Source organism: Rattus rattus, chromosome 3, assembly GCF_011064425.1.
Source record: "Rattus rattus isolate New Zealand chromosome 3, Rrattus_CSIRO_v1, whole genome shotgun sequence".
Classification (NCBI taxonomy): domain Eukaryota; kingdom Metazoa; phylum Chordata; class Mammalia; order Rodentia; family Muridae; genus Rattus; species Rattus rattus.
In genome coordinates this window covers 14,448,626-14,466,147 of record NC_046156.1, presented here as the reverse complement: position 1 = coordinate 14,466,147, position 17,522 = coordinate 14,448,626, and the positions used below count along the sequence as shown (strand labels likewise).

The following is a 17,522-nucleotide window of genomic DNA, read 5'->3' as shown; positions in this document are numbered from 1 at the left end:
TGATGCTCAATTTCCTTTATAGCCGTAAAGAGCATTTTTATTCCTGTTGGTACTTAAACAGAAGAATCCCCCAAAGAAACGCAGTGCTCTTCAAAGTGTGGTGTTCTTCCAGCGTTCACTACACTCGCTAAGCACAGCAATCTAGGCCACACCCCCAGGATCTGATGAGCCTGTTGGAGCTCTCAGTCCTATTCTCATTGCAAAAGGAAAGACTTTCCATGAGGTCCTAACTCTATTGCAAAATCACTAATACCGGGCATTAGAGTTTATCTTTAAATTCTCTTTATTTTATGCTGGAAAATCACAATACACACTTAACCAAACATCTGGTAATAGAACAATAATATCTCTCCGTCTATTTTAAAAACTATCCTGTGTGGAGACTTAGAAAAGAATGCCTAGAAGGGTCTCAAACCGCTTGGTTTAAAAAAGAAAGCAGGAGCTCTTGGAGCTTTACAGTGAATTTATAACTTACTACAAGCCGAGCATTGTGCTGGGCTTTGGGGTGGGGGAGCAATACCAAGAAAGTGATTAAAAAACAATTATAAGATGAATGAGTAGAAAACTTTCAGACCACATAATCATGAAATGCTGTAGAGTCAGAGTGATGGCGAGAATAAAAGTGGTAGAGCTGCGAGTTACCAGAGTCAAGACTGTTTCCCTAGCCCTGGAGTGTAATTGAACTTCTCTAGGGCCCACCTACCGGGCATTAGGCCCCGCCCCTCAACAAAGAGACCCTCCCCGCCCCGCCCATCGGACATCAGAGCCCGCCCTTTAAGAGGCGTCAGTCAATCCTGAAGCCTCCACCCTAGGCATGGCGCTGAGTGACCTCCTGGAACTCACTCTGCTGCTGCTGCTGCTGCCTCTGCTGGAGCGGCTCTCGGCAGAGGACTGCCCGTGCTCCGAGGCTTCTCTCTGCCGACCGATCCGCCACCACCGCGACTTCGAGGTCAGCATTCCCTTTGCCCGTCGGTCTGATACGGTCGGCTGTGTGAGAAGTTGTGCGCTCACTGAGCAGCCTTCCTCTTTTCAGATTTCCTTCAGTGTAGACAGGAACCCTGGGCGCGAAGGTCATGCAACTTCCTGGGCTCCAGAGTACGAGCTCCTGTAGGAGCTAATGCTCCTACCTCACTCGACCCGCAAGGCCAGCTCCTCCCACTTAGCGCTCAACCTCCAGCGGGGAGGGTGGAACCGGTTCTCGGTTTCCAAGGCAATGCACATTTAGTAGTAAAGTGACCAGCTCCAAAAGTACATCAGAAGGCAGCACGTTCTGCTTACCTTTGCACCTTGGTACCGATTAGTTCTTTAGTTTATGGACGCTCACCCACCCAGGACAGTGGCAAAAACAGCTATTTGAGTAAATTTTCCTTTAACTCAAGATAACGGCTTACAAAGCTTATGGACTTTACACTTGGAGCAGTGGTAAAATCATATGACTGAGGTTGATGACAGTAGCCAAGACCTGGAGGAAGTCAGCGAGGTCAGCGGGTCCTGTCTCAAAATTGTACAAAGAAGGAACAGTTCACGGGTCTTAAACTTGCATTTGGTTTTGAGACATAGATATTTAAATGCTTGTGTTTGTATACATTGTTTAGGGGAAAATGACACTATTTTTGTAGACTGCCTACTGTGGAAACCAGAACATTAAGAAAAATGTAGGGGGTTGGGGATTTAGCTCAGCGGTAGAGCGCTTGCCTAGCATGCGCAAGACCCTGGGTTTGGTCCCCAGCTCCGAAGAAAAAAAAAAAATAAAGAAAAAAACAAAGAAAAATTTAGGTGCGTTGAAGCTTCTTTGAATAATGGTGATTAGCAGCACTCAGATCGTAAGATCAGAAGTTAAGATTTGGGAGAGAAATAATTAGCTGTTAGCTGATTACCTTTTTGTTTATGATCTGGTGGAACTTTCCTACTGTGGTGGTTCGAATAGGAACGGCCACTGTGGACTCATGTGTTTACATGGTTGGCCCATAGGGAGTGACACTATTAACAGGTGCAGTCTTGTTGGAGTAGGCGTGGCCTTGTTGGAGTAGGCGTGGCCTTGTTGGAGGAAGGGTGTCACTGTGGGGATGGACTTTGAGGTCTCATGCTCAAGTTAGGCCTAGAGTGGACTCTTTTCCCTGCTGCTTGTGGATCAAGTGTAGAACTCTCACCTCCCTCTCCAGCACCATGTCTTTTTGGATGCTGCCATGATGATAATGGACTAAACCTCAGAACTGTAAGCCAGCCCCAATTCAATGTTTTCCTTTATAAGAGTTGCCATGGTCATGATGTCAATTCACAACAAAAGAAACCCTAAGACACCTAGTTAGAAGTTAGTTAGTTGTCTGGTTCTGATTGGCTAAGTAGAACTCAAGGCACTCATCGGTTTCACCCTAAAGCCCCTCCCCTCAATTACGTGGTTTTATAACAATCTGATTTATTGGGGCACTCAATACTTATTGGGTGACAGTTTTGTGAGAATTTTTAATTACATACGAAGGAAAATATACTCACTCAGATCCTCGTAGCAGACGAGGTCTCACTGGCTTTTTGCTTCTTGGAATGGGAAGAGTAGATTACATGAGTCTCTCTCTCCACTACGAATATTTGTGTGGCAGGAATACAGGGGACTGAACTATGCTTTGAGAATGAACACCATTTTACCATTTCACCATTTACTGGCAAGTTTTATGCCAATTTGACACAGCTAGAGTCATCAGAGAGGAGGACTCCTCAAGAAAATGCCTCTACAAGACCCAGTGTAGACAAGCCTATGGGACATTTTCTCAATTAGTGATTGATGGAGGAGGACCCAGCCTATTATTGGTGGTGCCATCCCTGAACAGGTAGTCCTGGGTTCCAAGACAGTAAGGAGCCTTCTTCCCTGATCTCTGCATCAGCTCCTGCCTCCAGGTTCCCGCCCTGCTTGAGTTCCTGTCCTGACTTCCTTGGCTGAGGAGCTGTGATGTGGAAGTATAAGCTGAATAAACCCTTTCCTGCCCAACTTGCTTTGGTCATGGTGCTGCATCACTACGGAAGACGCCATTATCTACCATGTAGACCTAACACCTAGCACTCTGTGTTGTCAAGGTTGAGAGTTGCTATTTTACCACAGGCCCTAGTTGGTTTTTGTTTTGTTTTTAACGAGTTGAGTCTTAAATATGAGAAAACATTGGGCCATTCTTTTTCACATTTTGTGTGTAGTAACTTTATTGGATGGTTTCTTGTCAGAAAAAAAAGAACTGTATAGTTAATTCTGAAAACTCAGTGTGGTCGCCTTAACAGTTATGGTTGTTGCTCTGCACAGCCCTTACTGATCTATTCTCCTGTGAGCTCCTACATCTCTATTTTTAGTGCCGGTACAATGTGCCACCCCTGTTTCAAACACTAATGGATCTCCAGAAAATTTAACAATTCTGTGGTCCTCAAATACTGCTTGAGAATGCCACCTACCTTAATTTTATGTTCTTTCTTTCTCTTTCAGCATTCCTGTGACGTAGATACCTTCTTTTCAGTGCCAGAATCTCAAGATTCTCTTTAGTTGTTGGGACCTTGAGTTGTAGGAACGTGGTCCTTATCTGCAAATGCTCACTTGTCTGTAGACTGTCTTCTTTTGTCCTCCTCTGGAATGCAGAGGTCCCCTCACATGAAGTCATCATGGATAGCAGATTCCCGGGACATGGTATCGAGGCCCCTGATTTCCTTCCAGGCTTTGATGCTACTGTAATTTCCTGATGGGTCTTGGTGTTTGTAACCTCTGGGCCTCTGTTACCTAGCGAAGCACCTCTATTACATTTTCATGAAGTGTTGGCTGTATCCATACATGAATACCTTCAGGGAAGAGGAACGTGAGCAGTGCGGCTTTTGTGCTTCTAGGATTATCTTTGAGGGAAAAAACACTGGAGGAACAACATTCAATACTTAAAATTGGACTTGACCACTATTCTAAGTCAGCTTCATCCAAAAGCACACATAGCAACATAGGCAGAATCCAGGGCTCCATCTGAAAGGGGCAGAAGCTTGAAGATCATCAAACTGTGAGCCCCGGTGCTCCAACCTTCACTGAGGTCTGTCAGTGATTTCTTGCCGTATTCATCCAAACACTTCCCTACTGTGATTCCAGTTTGGTTCCCTCTTTACTCCGTTTCTCATTTCAGCACAAGGGAATTTTTCTAGGGTGCATTCCTTTTCCTTTTAAAAAATACTTGTGTCTTAATATAGGTGAGGAGTAACACGGGCAAAAGAACGCATACACCATCAAGATGTGAAGTCAGTGGTTTTTCTCATTTCAATTGTCACACTTTTGTTTTTGTCTTTTGGTTTTGGAGTGTGTACGTGTGTGTGCGTGTGTGTGTATAAATGTATAAAAATGTAATCAACAGGAAGAGTATCAAACCTTAAGTGAAGTTCGCTGGCTTCACAGGCCATCCGGTCTGTACAGAAGTTCACTGAGGTGCAGTTTGACTGGCTACCTTAATCTACATGAGTGATGTTTTTATGAGTCCATACAATAAGGTGGTTTTATTAAACAAAAATTGGTTTGGTTCTCTCCGTTTCCCTCAGGACACTAACTTTCCAACACAGGTGACTTTCATGAATTACCCCAGATTCAACAGTCTATGTTCTTTTCTATGCCTTTTCTAAATTCTAGGTGTCTGTCATACTCAACATTGATGGTCACTGTGCTCTGTCTGTCCTCAGGCCTCAACACTAGCCAGTCCTTCTTCAAGACAGTGTAGCCACCACTTATACTGGTAACTGGTGTCTTCCTATTACACTCTCAGTGCCCAGCGTCCACCACAGTGCCTGACATGGAGGTGGTTCAAGTATCTGGATGTCAGTATGATAACCTCAGTTTAAGTGCCGGTGCCTACCGCTGTTTTCCTGGCAGGTCTTTGTGTTTGATGTTGGACAGAAAACCTGGAAATCTTATGACTGGTCGCAGATTACGACTGTGGCAGTTTTTGGAAAATATGACTCAGAACTTATGTGCTATGCTCATTCGAAAGGAGCCAGGGTAGTGCTAAAAGGTACGGATTTAGCAGACCATGTCTAGCCAATGCAAAAACGTGTGTGCTGTTTTCTATAGTCCTTTTCATGACTCTTTTCAAAACTTACTTAGCTGTAGATACCATTAAATCCATTTCACAAATACAGATTTTTTAAAAAGAAATAAGCCTGCTTCTTGTTTTTGAGCAAATGTGATTGCCTAGTACAGCATGCTGACCTTTAGTAATGGTCTACACGTTCTGCTTCTAATTGAGGATAAGTTTGTTTAGCTCACAGTGACTATTTTGAAGATTAGTAAGCAGTGGCTGTTATCTGGTACTATTTCTTCATTTGGAAAGCAGATTAGAGGCTTAATATTCCAAATTTATGATGTGCTTCAAAGACATTGTAATCTCTTTGGGAGTGGCTTTGTGAAGTACATGGTTTTACCATGAAAAGCATCCGTATAAATATGTCTGTTCCTTCCAGGTGATGTGGCCCTGAAGGACATCATTAATCCTACCTTCAGAGCGGCATGGATAGCGCAAAAAGTTGCCTTAGCCAAAGCACAACACATGGATGGAATTAATATAGACATAGAACAGGAAGTTAATTGCTCGTCACCTGAATATGAAGCATTGACAGCCTTGGTCAGAGAAACCACAGAGGGTTTCCATCGTGAGATTGAGGGATCACAGGTGAATAAACTTTTGTTGTTGGTTTTTAATCGAAATGTATTCACGTAAGTATGACTAATGCATCTTAGTTTTCTAGCAATGGTGGCAGAGTTTCTGCACACATTTCACAAACCCCCTTTCTGGAATGTTACTGTTATTTAATATATTTGATACAATACTGCAATTGTTCTATCCTCGTGTCTGCAGCACTGTAGACTGTGGGCAGCTAGAGGCCAGGAGGGCCTAAACTGGCTTTTACTGGTACAGAGCAGAAAAAGCAGGCACTAAAGAAGAGGGTAGTGCTGGGGAACTGTTTCACAGTCTGTAGGCTCTGTATTATTTGCAAAGCATTCAGGGCCTGTGAAAGCTGAGAGGACTAATGCTATGGAACCAGTCAGAGCCATGACAATAGGCCCAGGAACATAATTAGAGCAGCTCTCAACACAAGTCATCGTGTCAAGACAATATAAGTAGCAGAGGGCAGTGGGCCTCCAGGTCAGGACTGTTAAACATGGTTGCACATTAAGAAAATTCAGGGTCTTAAAAACACATACACACACAAATCCACCATGGAGAGTCACTCCCAGATATATGTATGAGGCCCTCGCACAACCTTTAGCAAAAAAAAAAAAAAAAAAAAAAAAAAAAAAAAATTACTGAGCAAATTAATCATCCCTGTCTTTAAACATTTAAAATCCTGCCAGATGTGATGGCACAAATCTTTAATCCTAGTGCTTAGTAGAAGAGGCAGGAAGATTTGGAGTTCAAGGGTAGTGTGGGCTACATAGTGAGGTGCTGTCTCAAATCCAAAGTATCTAAGTAGACTCACACCCATAGCCCTTGGTATCCATGGAAGATTGTTTCCAGTGGACATCAAAATCTGTACTAGAGTCCTGTACATAAAATGGCAAAGTACTTGACCTACCCTATGCTAAACTCCCCATATACTTTAAAATCATCTTTACATTTCTAACACTACCTAATACAGTATCTTATATGCATAGCTGTTATACTGATTGTTGAGGATGTAAGAATAATAATATCTATATATTTTATAAATATCTGCAGTATAGAAAATTAGCAAATGTCTCATCTATACTTTGTAGAATTTGTGAGTGCAAACGTCACCCTTATATAAAGTATATGATGACTATAGTCCGAGTATCTATTATGTGTAGCAGTCATCCACAGTAGAGCATCCTAAGTTCTATAAACCAATGATTCTGAAGCCTGCTCCAGGATCACATGGGGGTTAAAGTTTCCTGACGTGATTGATAGCGCTTGGGGACCTACAGTCTTACCAGGTGCTTTGGATGAGTCTAGTAGAGCTGGTTGTCACATGAGGCTCGCTGGTCCAATATGATCCAAGGATGGACATATAAGTGGGAAGGAGATTCATGGCTTTGACTGGGATGATGGCATAACCCTTACACTCAGTAAATGTTCAAAAAGTGATTGTGGAGTTCAGCAGAATTCAAGTTTTCAGCACAGATCAGCAAGAGCAAATGCTTGGCACACACACCTGCCTCTCAAGTTTTGGTCTCAGAAAGTTTTTCTTCACTCTCCTTTAGCAGAGGGTTAGAATTGGCATGTAGAGAGCAGTCTATGCGACGGTCTGGATTAACCCACAGTGAAAGGGCAAGGTCAAAGGAACTAGCGAAATCAAATTCCAAATTTATCTTTCAAGTTTACATTAGGTGAATATATTACATGAAGTTCATATTTATAGGAGTAAAGGCACAAAGACCACCAGATTGTGAAAGATTCAGAATACCAGGCTAGGAAAATGCATTTTAGTCAATATACAATAGATGACATTAGAAGACTATCCTGTGGTAATATGTAAACTTGGATGAGAAATGAAGACTAATAAGTGGTAACAATCTAGAAGACCGAGAAGTAGAGGTTCACAGCTTAGAATGGGATGAGAAACATCACTCTTGCTCTCAGAAAATATTTCATAAGTATATATGGAATGAATTTTTAAAATTTACATTTTAGTCTGTGTATGAATGTGTGCGTGTGTGTGTGTGTGTGTGTGTGTGTGTGTGTGTGTGTGTGTAAAAGGGCAGCTCTGTGGAGTCAGTTCTTTCCTTCACATCAGTTACAGAGAACTAACTCAGGTCTCCAGGCTTGGTGGCAACTGCCCTTACCCTGAGCCATCTTGCTGGCCCTGAATAAATTAACTGAAAGGAAGGTTTTATAAGTTATATATCATCTATACAGGGTTAGTTTTGAAATACTTGAAAAACTCATAAAAAAAGAGGAAATGGAACAAATGACAGACTACTCAAAAAGGAGTCATTCATGACATGGCTTAGAGGGTTCTGAGGCCGGTGGTCAGAGAACAAAGGCGTCTGAAATAGAGAGCCTGGAGTGGGAAACAGCATTGTAGGAATACGATCATAAAGTGTGTGATGGTTTGTGGATGCTCAGCCCAGGGAGTGGCACTATTAGAAGGTGTAGCCCTGTTAGAGTAGGTGTGTCATTGTGGGTGTGGGCTTTAAGACCCTCATCCTGGCTGCCCGGAAGTCAGTATTCTGCTAGCAGCAGCCTTCAGATGAAGATGTAGAACTCTCAGCTCCTCCTGCACCATGCCTACCTGGATGCTGCCATGCTCCTGCCTTGATGATAATGGACTGGACCTCTGAACCTGTAAGCCAGCCCCAGTTAAAAGTTGTCCTTAATAAGACTTGTCTTGGTCATGGTGTCTGTTCACAGCAGAAAAACCCTAAGACAGACAGATGGCTGTAAAGAGTCTCTCTACATCTTTGTTCTGAAAGTAGATTTGGATGCCTTATGTGACCTCGCACAGGGCAAGCTGTAAGAACTAATACTTCTAAAACTCAGGGCTCTGGCTTTCTCGTCTCTAACCACTACCTTCTCAGAAGTATATGATAGACTGTTACAGGCAATTCAAGTGAACATATTCTTAGTATTTAAGATATATAACTAATAATAGAATAGATTGGAAATTCAACTGCTTAGAGCAATGGTTCTCAACCTGTGGGTCCCAACCCCTTTGGCAAACCTCTATGACCAAAATATTTACATTACAATTCATGACAGTAACAAATTACAATTATAAAGTAGCAATTAAAAATAATTGTATGGTTGAGGATCACCACAACATTAAAGGTCCCAGCATTTGGAGGGTTGAGAACCACTGGCTTAGAAGTACTCACTTTCTCTATTCTTGCAACACAGCTCCATTTTGTAATAAGCGGGAATGACAAAATGGATCCAATATGCAAACATTTTACTTCACAGTCATTTTTTGTAGAACTATTAATACTCAGTGAAGTATGGGAAAAAACCTTTGAGGAAGTCTGAAAATTTGGTAAGGTAAATTAGACAAAATATAAATATTTTAACAATCATTTTATAATAATTATTAAGTGTTTACTGGGTGCCAAATAGAGGGAAAACATTTGGTGGGATTTTAGACTGTTTCTACATGTTAAAATAAAACTTAATATTTAATTGAGGTAAAAAAAAAACTTGTAGTATTTTAAGCTACTCATCCTTGTGCATCACCGTTCAGAGTACAGGATAATTTGTCACCTGTCATTTAGCTGTTTGCAGAAACTAAGGTCATGTGAGTGATATGTTCAACATATCACTTCATATCATAAATGTCAGTCCTCTGACTGTATGTATGTGTGTGTGTAGTATTTGGTCCACCCTACCATGTGAATAATTGTGCATCAGGAACTAACTCAGAATCCTATCAAGCAGTACCAAAGGCTGACTGACCTATGCGGCCTGCACAGTACCTTAGTCTTCCGGATGTGATTTCTCTCCTTGTGGCTCCACTTTCACCTTCTTCAAAGGCTCCAACATCGTGTATCATCAGTGAACTTGCTCCTTCCAGCCACTGAGTTCCCAGCCCAGGCTTTGAGAACATTTGGATTTGAAATTCTTTTTCTTTACAGTGCTCTGCTCCTGGTCCTTGTATATCCAGATATAGACACGGCCAGTCCAATGCAGTAACAAAACATATTTATTAGCCCTCTTCTACTTGTGTTAGATTCCACATGCAGCCATTATAAATATTTCTTTATTCTTGAGTAGAATAAGGCAAGAAAATGTTATGTAAATAATATATAGTTTTTTCACAGGTAACTTTTGATGTAGCTTGGTCACCAAAGGGCATAGACAAAAGGTGCTATAATTATACTGGGATTGCGGATGCTTGCGACTTTCTTTTTGTGATGTCTTACGATGAGCAAAGTCAGATCTGGTCAGAATGTATTGCAGCCGCCAATGCTCCCTACAATCAGACATTAACTGGTAAGAATTCAAAAAATGATCACTTAATTAGTAATATTTATTCCAAACCCTCAGACGCTAAGGTGTGTTTTAGTATTTCTAAATTATTTATATACTCTTTCTATATAAAAGTGTGCTTTATGAATAAAATATAATAAAATGTGTTATAATAAAATATGCCAAAATATTTTTGTTTAATATTATAGAAGTTAATGCAGAAATTCACAACTAGTCAAGAGTTCAGGTAGTAACTGTGTATATATATGGGTATAGAATCAACCATATATATATTCAACCAGAAATAGGAACTCATGGGTACTTTGTATCTATCACACACACACACACACACACACACACACACACACACACACACACACACACACACGGCTCAACAACCATTTGTGGGGTGGATAGGAAGACTATGAGAGCCAGAGTTGGGGAGGACAAAACAAAAGCATTCTGTGGTTATGACAGGACTGTACGCTCATGAGTTTCCAGCATCTGTGGCTGTAGCACAAGATCTAGCAGCCAACTCTCAGAAGTAGTTGGAGACTTCATTCATGTTCTTTGTGTTCTAAACTACAGGTTGCTACATTATAACAGCAAAGGCATTTTTGTTATCTCCACCAATCATTAGGAAACACATATTTTTAAACATGGAATACTTGAGTTTCTGAAAGAAATTCTGAATATTACTGCCACAAAGTTTAAGATTTATAGAACTTTTTTTGAAGCTTTATAATCCCAAATATCAAATATATGTTAGCAGTTAACACCTAAATTAGTATGATTTCCTGACATTGTTATTTCTCCTATACTGTGTGTATTCTGTTTCCAACATCATCTACACTGAATATCATCTCTTATTTAAGCAAAACAAGACAAAAAAATCTTGGAAAGCAAGACATAGGACTTCCAGTTCTTAAGGAATGGCTTTTAGGACATTATAGAAGAAAGCTCACCTTGTATCTGCACAAATATACCTGTTTTTACAAACAAGATTTGGTTTGGTTGTCCAGCTTGAACGTACGTTTTTACAGCTATAGAAACAGAATGCTTATGCGTTTTCTGTCCCCCATGACCAGGATATGGCGACTACCTCAGGATGGGCATCAGCCCCAGGAAACTTGTAATGGGTATTCCCTGGTATGGCTATGATTACATTTGCCTAAACCTCTCAAAGGTAAGAACAACTTATATGTGACATGACTCCATTACATACTTTGCTCTGCTCTGAATATATGAAACTTTATTAAATAATTTCTGAAATTCATTTTGAAGGTAAGCTTTGTTTCTTTTTAATTCTTTAATATCATGGCAGTTTCTGAACGCTGTGCATGTCATTGTATTACCAATTTCGTGATTATTCTGTCCAGTCAGGTTATTTGCAGCATGTCTTTTTTTTTTTTTTTAATTTATTTTTATGTATATGAGTACACTGTCACTGTCTTCAGACACCAGAAGAGGGCATCAGATCCCATTACAGATGCTTGTGAGCCACCATGTGGTTGCTGGGAATTGAACTCAGGACCTCTGGAAGAGCAGTCAGTGCTCTCAACCACTGAGCTATCTCTCTAACCCTAATGCATACCTTTTAACAGTTTTACTGTTTTTCTCATTTGGCTTTTTAACATTTGCTCAATAACAACATGCACGCTGTTTAATTTCTAGGATGATATTTGCACCATTGCAAAGGTCCCTTTCAGAGGGGCTCCTTGCAGTGATGCTGCAGGACATCAGGTGCCCTACAGAGTCATCATGAAGCAAGTAAACAGTTCTGTTTCTGGAAGCCAGTGGAACCAAGACCAGCAAGCTCCATACTATAACTACAAGGTAAAGCTCAAACTGTGGACATTTATGCTATTTATATAATTTTACTATGTTGTGGTATGTAGCTATTTGACTGTTTACTTGTGTACGCCTGTCTCTGGGTCTGTGGAGTCAGTAGATTTAGTTCCCCAGAGAACAATTCCAGTTACGTTACTAGTGCAGTGCTCTGCTTGGTTAGTTTCCTTTTGAAAGTTCTATACCATGTGCCTATCACAAACAGGACTTCCTTAAGAGTTCATAATTATGCTAAGGTAATTGTTTTTGAAAGGGCTTTGGTCAAAGTAGGTTTTATGTTTGAAAGTCTCCATTTATTTCAAAATAGCTTAATGAGTCTGATGAGGCCCAAAGAAGTAGGTTTGAAACTGAGAGTAGATGAGTCATGATATATTTTTAAAGTGAAAATAATAGCATCTATCAAGTTTATTTTACAAGTAAAACAAATTTATAAGGAATGTTAAAGCTTAGAGACAGAGAAATAGTACATAAGAAAACATGAACTATAAGTGTGGTTAAAAAAATTTAGGAGTAGCAATAGAAATGTCTATTCCAGAATCAAAGAATTGTTATGTTTCACAATCTAGCGAAAATAAAACATTTTTACCTAAAAACCTGAAGTAGAAATTGTCTTTAAAGTTTCTTTGAATTGTGTTGCTTTAGAGGGAGTACTGAGATATTAGTTATTTGTTGCCCTTATAGCACTGACTGATGTTTATAAATTGATTGCAAGCACATTACTACGCACATATAGTATTAAGCACTCTGAACTTCAGAATCAAAATTAAATGCCTAATAGTTAAACTTGGGTATGTTATAATCCTATCTTACATGTATATATATGTATATATACATATATACATATGGTTCTCTATGGGTATAAATAGTATATATTGAGCAGTATTACTAGAGCTCTGTTAACATTATACATAGACAAGCACATACATGGGCAAATATGTGTGCATGTGGTATGGCCAAATATATTTAGAAAACACTTGGCCATATCTGTTGTCTGAGATTTCTATTGTATAGAATTATATTAAAATATTTAAGAAGTGTTACAGTACATATAACTATTTATTTAACATGGAGCCTGTATTAATCCACTCAGAACCAGGAGGGGAGGATTATTTTATGGTTATAGTAATCAGTTATATATAGTTTAGAATGCATATACTGTCATGCACTGTTTTGTAACCACTGGCTTAATTTTTCAGTAAGGAAGAAGATGCAGAAACATTCCTTTTTAAAAAATACATTTTTAGTTGATAAAATTATATCTAATTATGGTATATAACCAGTTTTGAAATGTGTATAAACTAGGACGGTTAAACTCACTACTTAACGTGTCTTACCTCCCATGCTTCTTTTATAATGTGTATGTGGAATCGTAATCAGTTGAAACCAGCAGGTTTCAAGTCTGTAAACCCTCAGTACCTCGCTCGGAGTATAGTGATGATGGCTTTCAGCACTGCTCTCTTGTCTGTCTAAAATCATGTGCCCTTTGAACATCTCCCATCCTCCCTATCCCTGTCTTCTAATATAACTACCATTTTAGTGTCTTTGAAAGAATAGATTTGTTTTCTGAGGTGAGTATTTTTATTTTCTGGACACACTTTAAGACAGTTTTATTCGCATGTATTAGTTGCATATGTCGATAGGATTCAGTATGGTTTTCAGCACAGTACAGAGCATCCACCCATAAAATCAAGGTAGACAGCATTTTTACTCATCATGTCTTTATATCTAAAGCCCTTGAACTCTTAATTATTATTTATGGTCTGACGAGTGTGTCTTGGTAACCACTATCTAAAATGTACTATTTGAGGTTAAATAATTCATAAAATACGGTGAGCTTGGGAATCAGTTAGTGGCACTTTAGACAAGCGTGCTGTCCCTGTTATGGTCCTCATGTGGGGTCACAGTACAATAGAGTGTTGAGCTTGCACAGACGCTGTTCCTTTACCCTGCTCATCCACAGCAGCATGCCGTGTATACTTGAAGCAAGCTTAGGCTCCCAACGCACAAGATGAAGAGTTGAATAGTGTGCCTGTACTGAATGAGCCCGCTGGGCTGGACACACCGCGGCCTGTCGCTTACCAAGTGACCACGGGGAGAATAACTCACGATGCCACCCCACATAGAGTGCTACTGGCGTTCACTCAGAGTCGCCTTCAAGCAGTTACCTAATGCATTTAGAACAGTAACCTATCTTTCATTACAGTTCTGACTTTTTCCTTAAAACATTTTCCTTCTTCATTTGTTCTTTTGCCTACATCTGGTCCTCTAATTTTCTTTCTTTTCTGATAACCCATGTGTTTCTTGAGAAACAGTGTGGCAGGGTAGGGTAAGTGTGAGACCTCAGTCTGCATCTCTGTGTGGAGTCACCTCCGGCAGCCTCTCAGAATCAATTCTGGAGGGCCAGGAAGGCGGCACTCTCCTCCTCCGCTGCTATTACCTGTTCATCTGGCTGATTTATCACAAACAACATTCATCTGTGGAACCCTAGGTCGGCACACTTCCAGAAACTGTAAAAAAATACAAATAAATTAAAGAAAGAAAGAAAGAATCTGGTGTTAATAGATAGTAACAGTTGTTCTCTTTACTTGGACTGCATATCAGAGTTACCTAGTGGAATGTTAAGACATAAAATAATATTTTATCCCAGCACCTGCCTTGTTTGATTCAACAAGCTTTCTGTAGAGTGAAAATACATGAGTCTGACTGTCAGTTCTGTCTTGTGTTTTTTTCTGACAGGGTCTCACTGTAGCTCAGGCTTGCCTTGAACTTATGAACCTCTCACCTCATCCTTGTGGGTGCCAGGTCTTGTCACCAGGCCCTAACTGAAGTCTGTACATCTAAGAGCTCTATGGTCTGCAGTGGTTCAAGTGCACGCCTTAGTTGCTAATAATCAGAACAGATCAAATAAGGCAGGGGGGTTCTTAAATAGAATGAACACCTCTTAAGTAGAGGTTAAACTGTGCAGTGTTTATGGCTGCTAAAGCACCACAAGACAGTATTTAGAGATATCACGTATACAAACATGAAAACAGAGCAGTGAAGTAACATGCTATAATGTTTACAAATTTTATTGCATGCATTTTGAATCCTTGGATTTCAGTATTTTCCCTTGTTGTACTGAATACTTTAAATTTCCAATTTAATTGTTTTGTATAGGATCCCACTGGCCGTTTGCATCAGGTGTGGTATGATAACCCCCGGAGCATCTCACTAAAGGCAGCATTCGTCAAACACTACGGTTTGCGGGGCATTGGCATGTGGAACGCGAACTGTCTGGACTACTCAGATGACGCTCTAGCCAGAGAGCAAACGGAGGAAATGTGGGGAGCCCTGAGACCACGGCTGTGATACAGACAGAGGAATGTCTTTTGTCAGACGGTTAGATTTGCAGGACTGGCCTGTGTAAGCAGATCTACCTCTTCAAGAGATAAAAATATATATTTTGTCATGTTACCCTAACTTACTTATTGGTCTACTCAATACACAGGTAAGAAATAAAGAAACTATTCATTTGTACTTGGAAAATACATACATATCTTAAATATCCAGGAATGTAAAAGCAAAAAACAAGTCAACTTACTCTATTAAATATTCCTCTGTTTCAGTATTATAATTATATTATATTATAATTAGAAAAGTTGCTTTTAGAATTCCATGCTGAATTTTTCCTCCTGTTATTATATACTGTTATTATATACAGTATATAAATATACTGTTAAAAATCAATAGGGATTTTTAAAAATGTATAACTAGTAGACAAGTGAAGATACTGGAGAAGGGAGTGCACATGACCATAGTGTGTTACACACATGTATAGACTATCATAGTAAAGCCCATTATTTTTATAATTAATATATGCTAATAAAAGATGTGTAACTTGAAATGGAAATTGTTGGCTTTGAACATAGTCTTTAAAGCTTAGCCTTTGAGAAGAAGTTTATGTTGAATTTATTTTCGACAGATCTTGAATTTAGAACCAGGAATCTGGCATCTCCTGCGTCATAAAAGTGAGTAGGCCTGACTTTTCTGGTTGCTGACTCCTTACAGTACATACGAGTATTTCATGACATAAGCACATTAGAGTCACTTAAACATGTAGGCAGCATGTCAGATAGAGAGGCCTACCAGTGAAATGCAAGAGGATATTTAGTAACACCTGAACAAGTAGGCGTCACCCGGGAGACCCTGGGAACTCCTGTCATAAGGGTAAGCGGCTGCTGGGCTCCCCTCTACTCACTGTTTACCCCTGCAGTCACCGGGTCCCTGTGGAGTAATACTCATTTCCTGCCCACTTTTCTGATTTCTCTTCTGCATTTGCACTTTGCTTTTTAAGCCACCTAAGAACATTATTCTCTCAATTTGTTCCTTTTTCTAAAAGATTATTTTTTGTGAAAAGAAATGTCTAGCGTAAAGCAATCCTTGTTTTCTTTCTCAAAGCAGTCAGTAGTTACAGGGCTGGAGAGCTGGCTCAGCAGCTAAGAGGCTGCTCTTCCAGAGGATTTGGGTGCAATTCCCAGAACATGGTTGGTGACAACCACAGTTACTGAGGATCTGACTCACTCTTCCTGTACACACATGGTACGCAGACATACATACATCCATGCATATAAAATTAAATACAAATAAAACAAATCATTACATTTTATTATTTCCTTTGAACTCCATTACATAATTCCTATCTTCTTTACATATAATCCCCTTCCAAATTAGAATAAATGATTTATCACCTGTTATGACAATATTGTATTTTCTATTTACATAGTTATTTATGACAGTAAAACTATTTACTCCCATGTTATATGTTGAATAATTATATTTCTAAAATTCATCTTACATTTCTAAAATCAATACAAATTAAATTATTAGACACAAATTTGTTGTAGTTGAAATTGTTTTTAATCAAAATGTGATTAACAAAATTATATATCCTGGCAAATACACTGGTATTTACTGAAACACATGTTTTGCTAATCATTAATTTTGCCATTATATTGGCCTATAATTTAAGTTTATTAAATAATAAGTAATTATAAAATATAGTACTACAAAATAGGTAATAGACTCAAAATCTTTAAAATAAACAGCTACTATATAGATTTATGCTATAATTTGCACTACATGCACAAAAAATAAAAATTAAATCTATTTTAAATTTTGTTCAAATAAGTATTTAAAATTTCAAGAGATAAATGAACATACATATTGGAGATCGGAAAGGTGTACCCATTTTCTTCTGTGTCAGATCAGCTCTTAATGTCTGTAAATCCGAAGCCGCTTGTTTCCTCATCTGTGGAAAGAGGTGCCTTTAAAGAGTGAACGTCATCCCGTCCTCCCACAGCGCACCATGGGTGGGCTGTCCTCAGCTGCCCTGCCTTCACTCTGACTAGGTCACCACAGTGCGCTCATATATCATGCACCCTGTGACAGGCTCGGCTGCTGACTCTGGGCAGGAGATAGTGAGTGCCCTTCATGAGTATTCGAAGGTCAGTTGAAAACACAGAATGAAAAGAGCCTTATTTTTTATGTTAGCTTTAAAATCTCATGCGTAACAAGTAAAACATGCTGCCCAGACCCTGAGCACAGACTCTCAGGGAAGGACAGGAAATGAAGAGACGCATAGGATGTACTCTGCGCCCAGAAGCTCCTCAGGTCTTAAGCCTTTGGTTCTCCTCATTCTGTAAATAGGAACCCTGAGGCCAACCAGCAGCTAAGTCGTCGTCAGACTTGAAGCGCAGGCTGGAGCAGCTGTGTGCTGCTCCG

At 39.7% G+C, this 17,522-nt stretch overlaps 2 protein-coding genes across 2 annotated transcripts in view; one reads left to right on the top strand and one right to left on the bottom strand.

Annotated features, from left to right (window-relative positions):
- The first annotated feature begins 384 nt into the window (after positions 1 to 384).
- On the top strand, positions 385 to 15,651 carry Ctbs (chitobiase). Its single transcript, XM_032897205.1, has 7 exons — positions 385 to 949; positions 4,871 to 5,009; positions 5,458 to 5,666; positions 9,767 to 9,938; positions 11,003 to 11,100; positions 11,589 to 11,750; positions 14,919 to 15,651. The coding sequence occupies exons 1-7, from the start codon at positions 815 to 817 to the stop codon at positions 15,108 to 15,110; spliced, it is 1,107 nt and encodes a 368-aa protein (XP_032753096.1). The 5' UTR covers positions 385 to 814; the 3' UTR covers positions 15,111 to 15,651.
- The window catches only part of Spata1 (spermatogenesis associated 1), a 46,615-nt gene continuing 43,291 nt past the window's right edge, over positions 14,199 to 17,522 (bottom strand). The window contains exons 13-14 of the mRNA XM_032897204.1: positions 16,962 to 17,049; positions 14,199 to 14,269 (exon numbers count right to left, since the gene is read on the bottom strand). Of these exons, the coding sequence (XP_032753095.1) occupies positions 14,247 to 14,269; positions 16,962 to 17,049 (111 nt within the window). The 3' untranslated portion in view covers positions 14,199 to 14,246. The remainder of the gene's footprint in view (positions 14,270 to 16,961; positions 17,050 to 17,522) is intronic.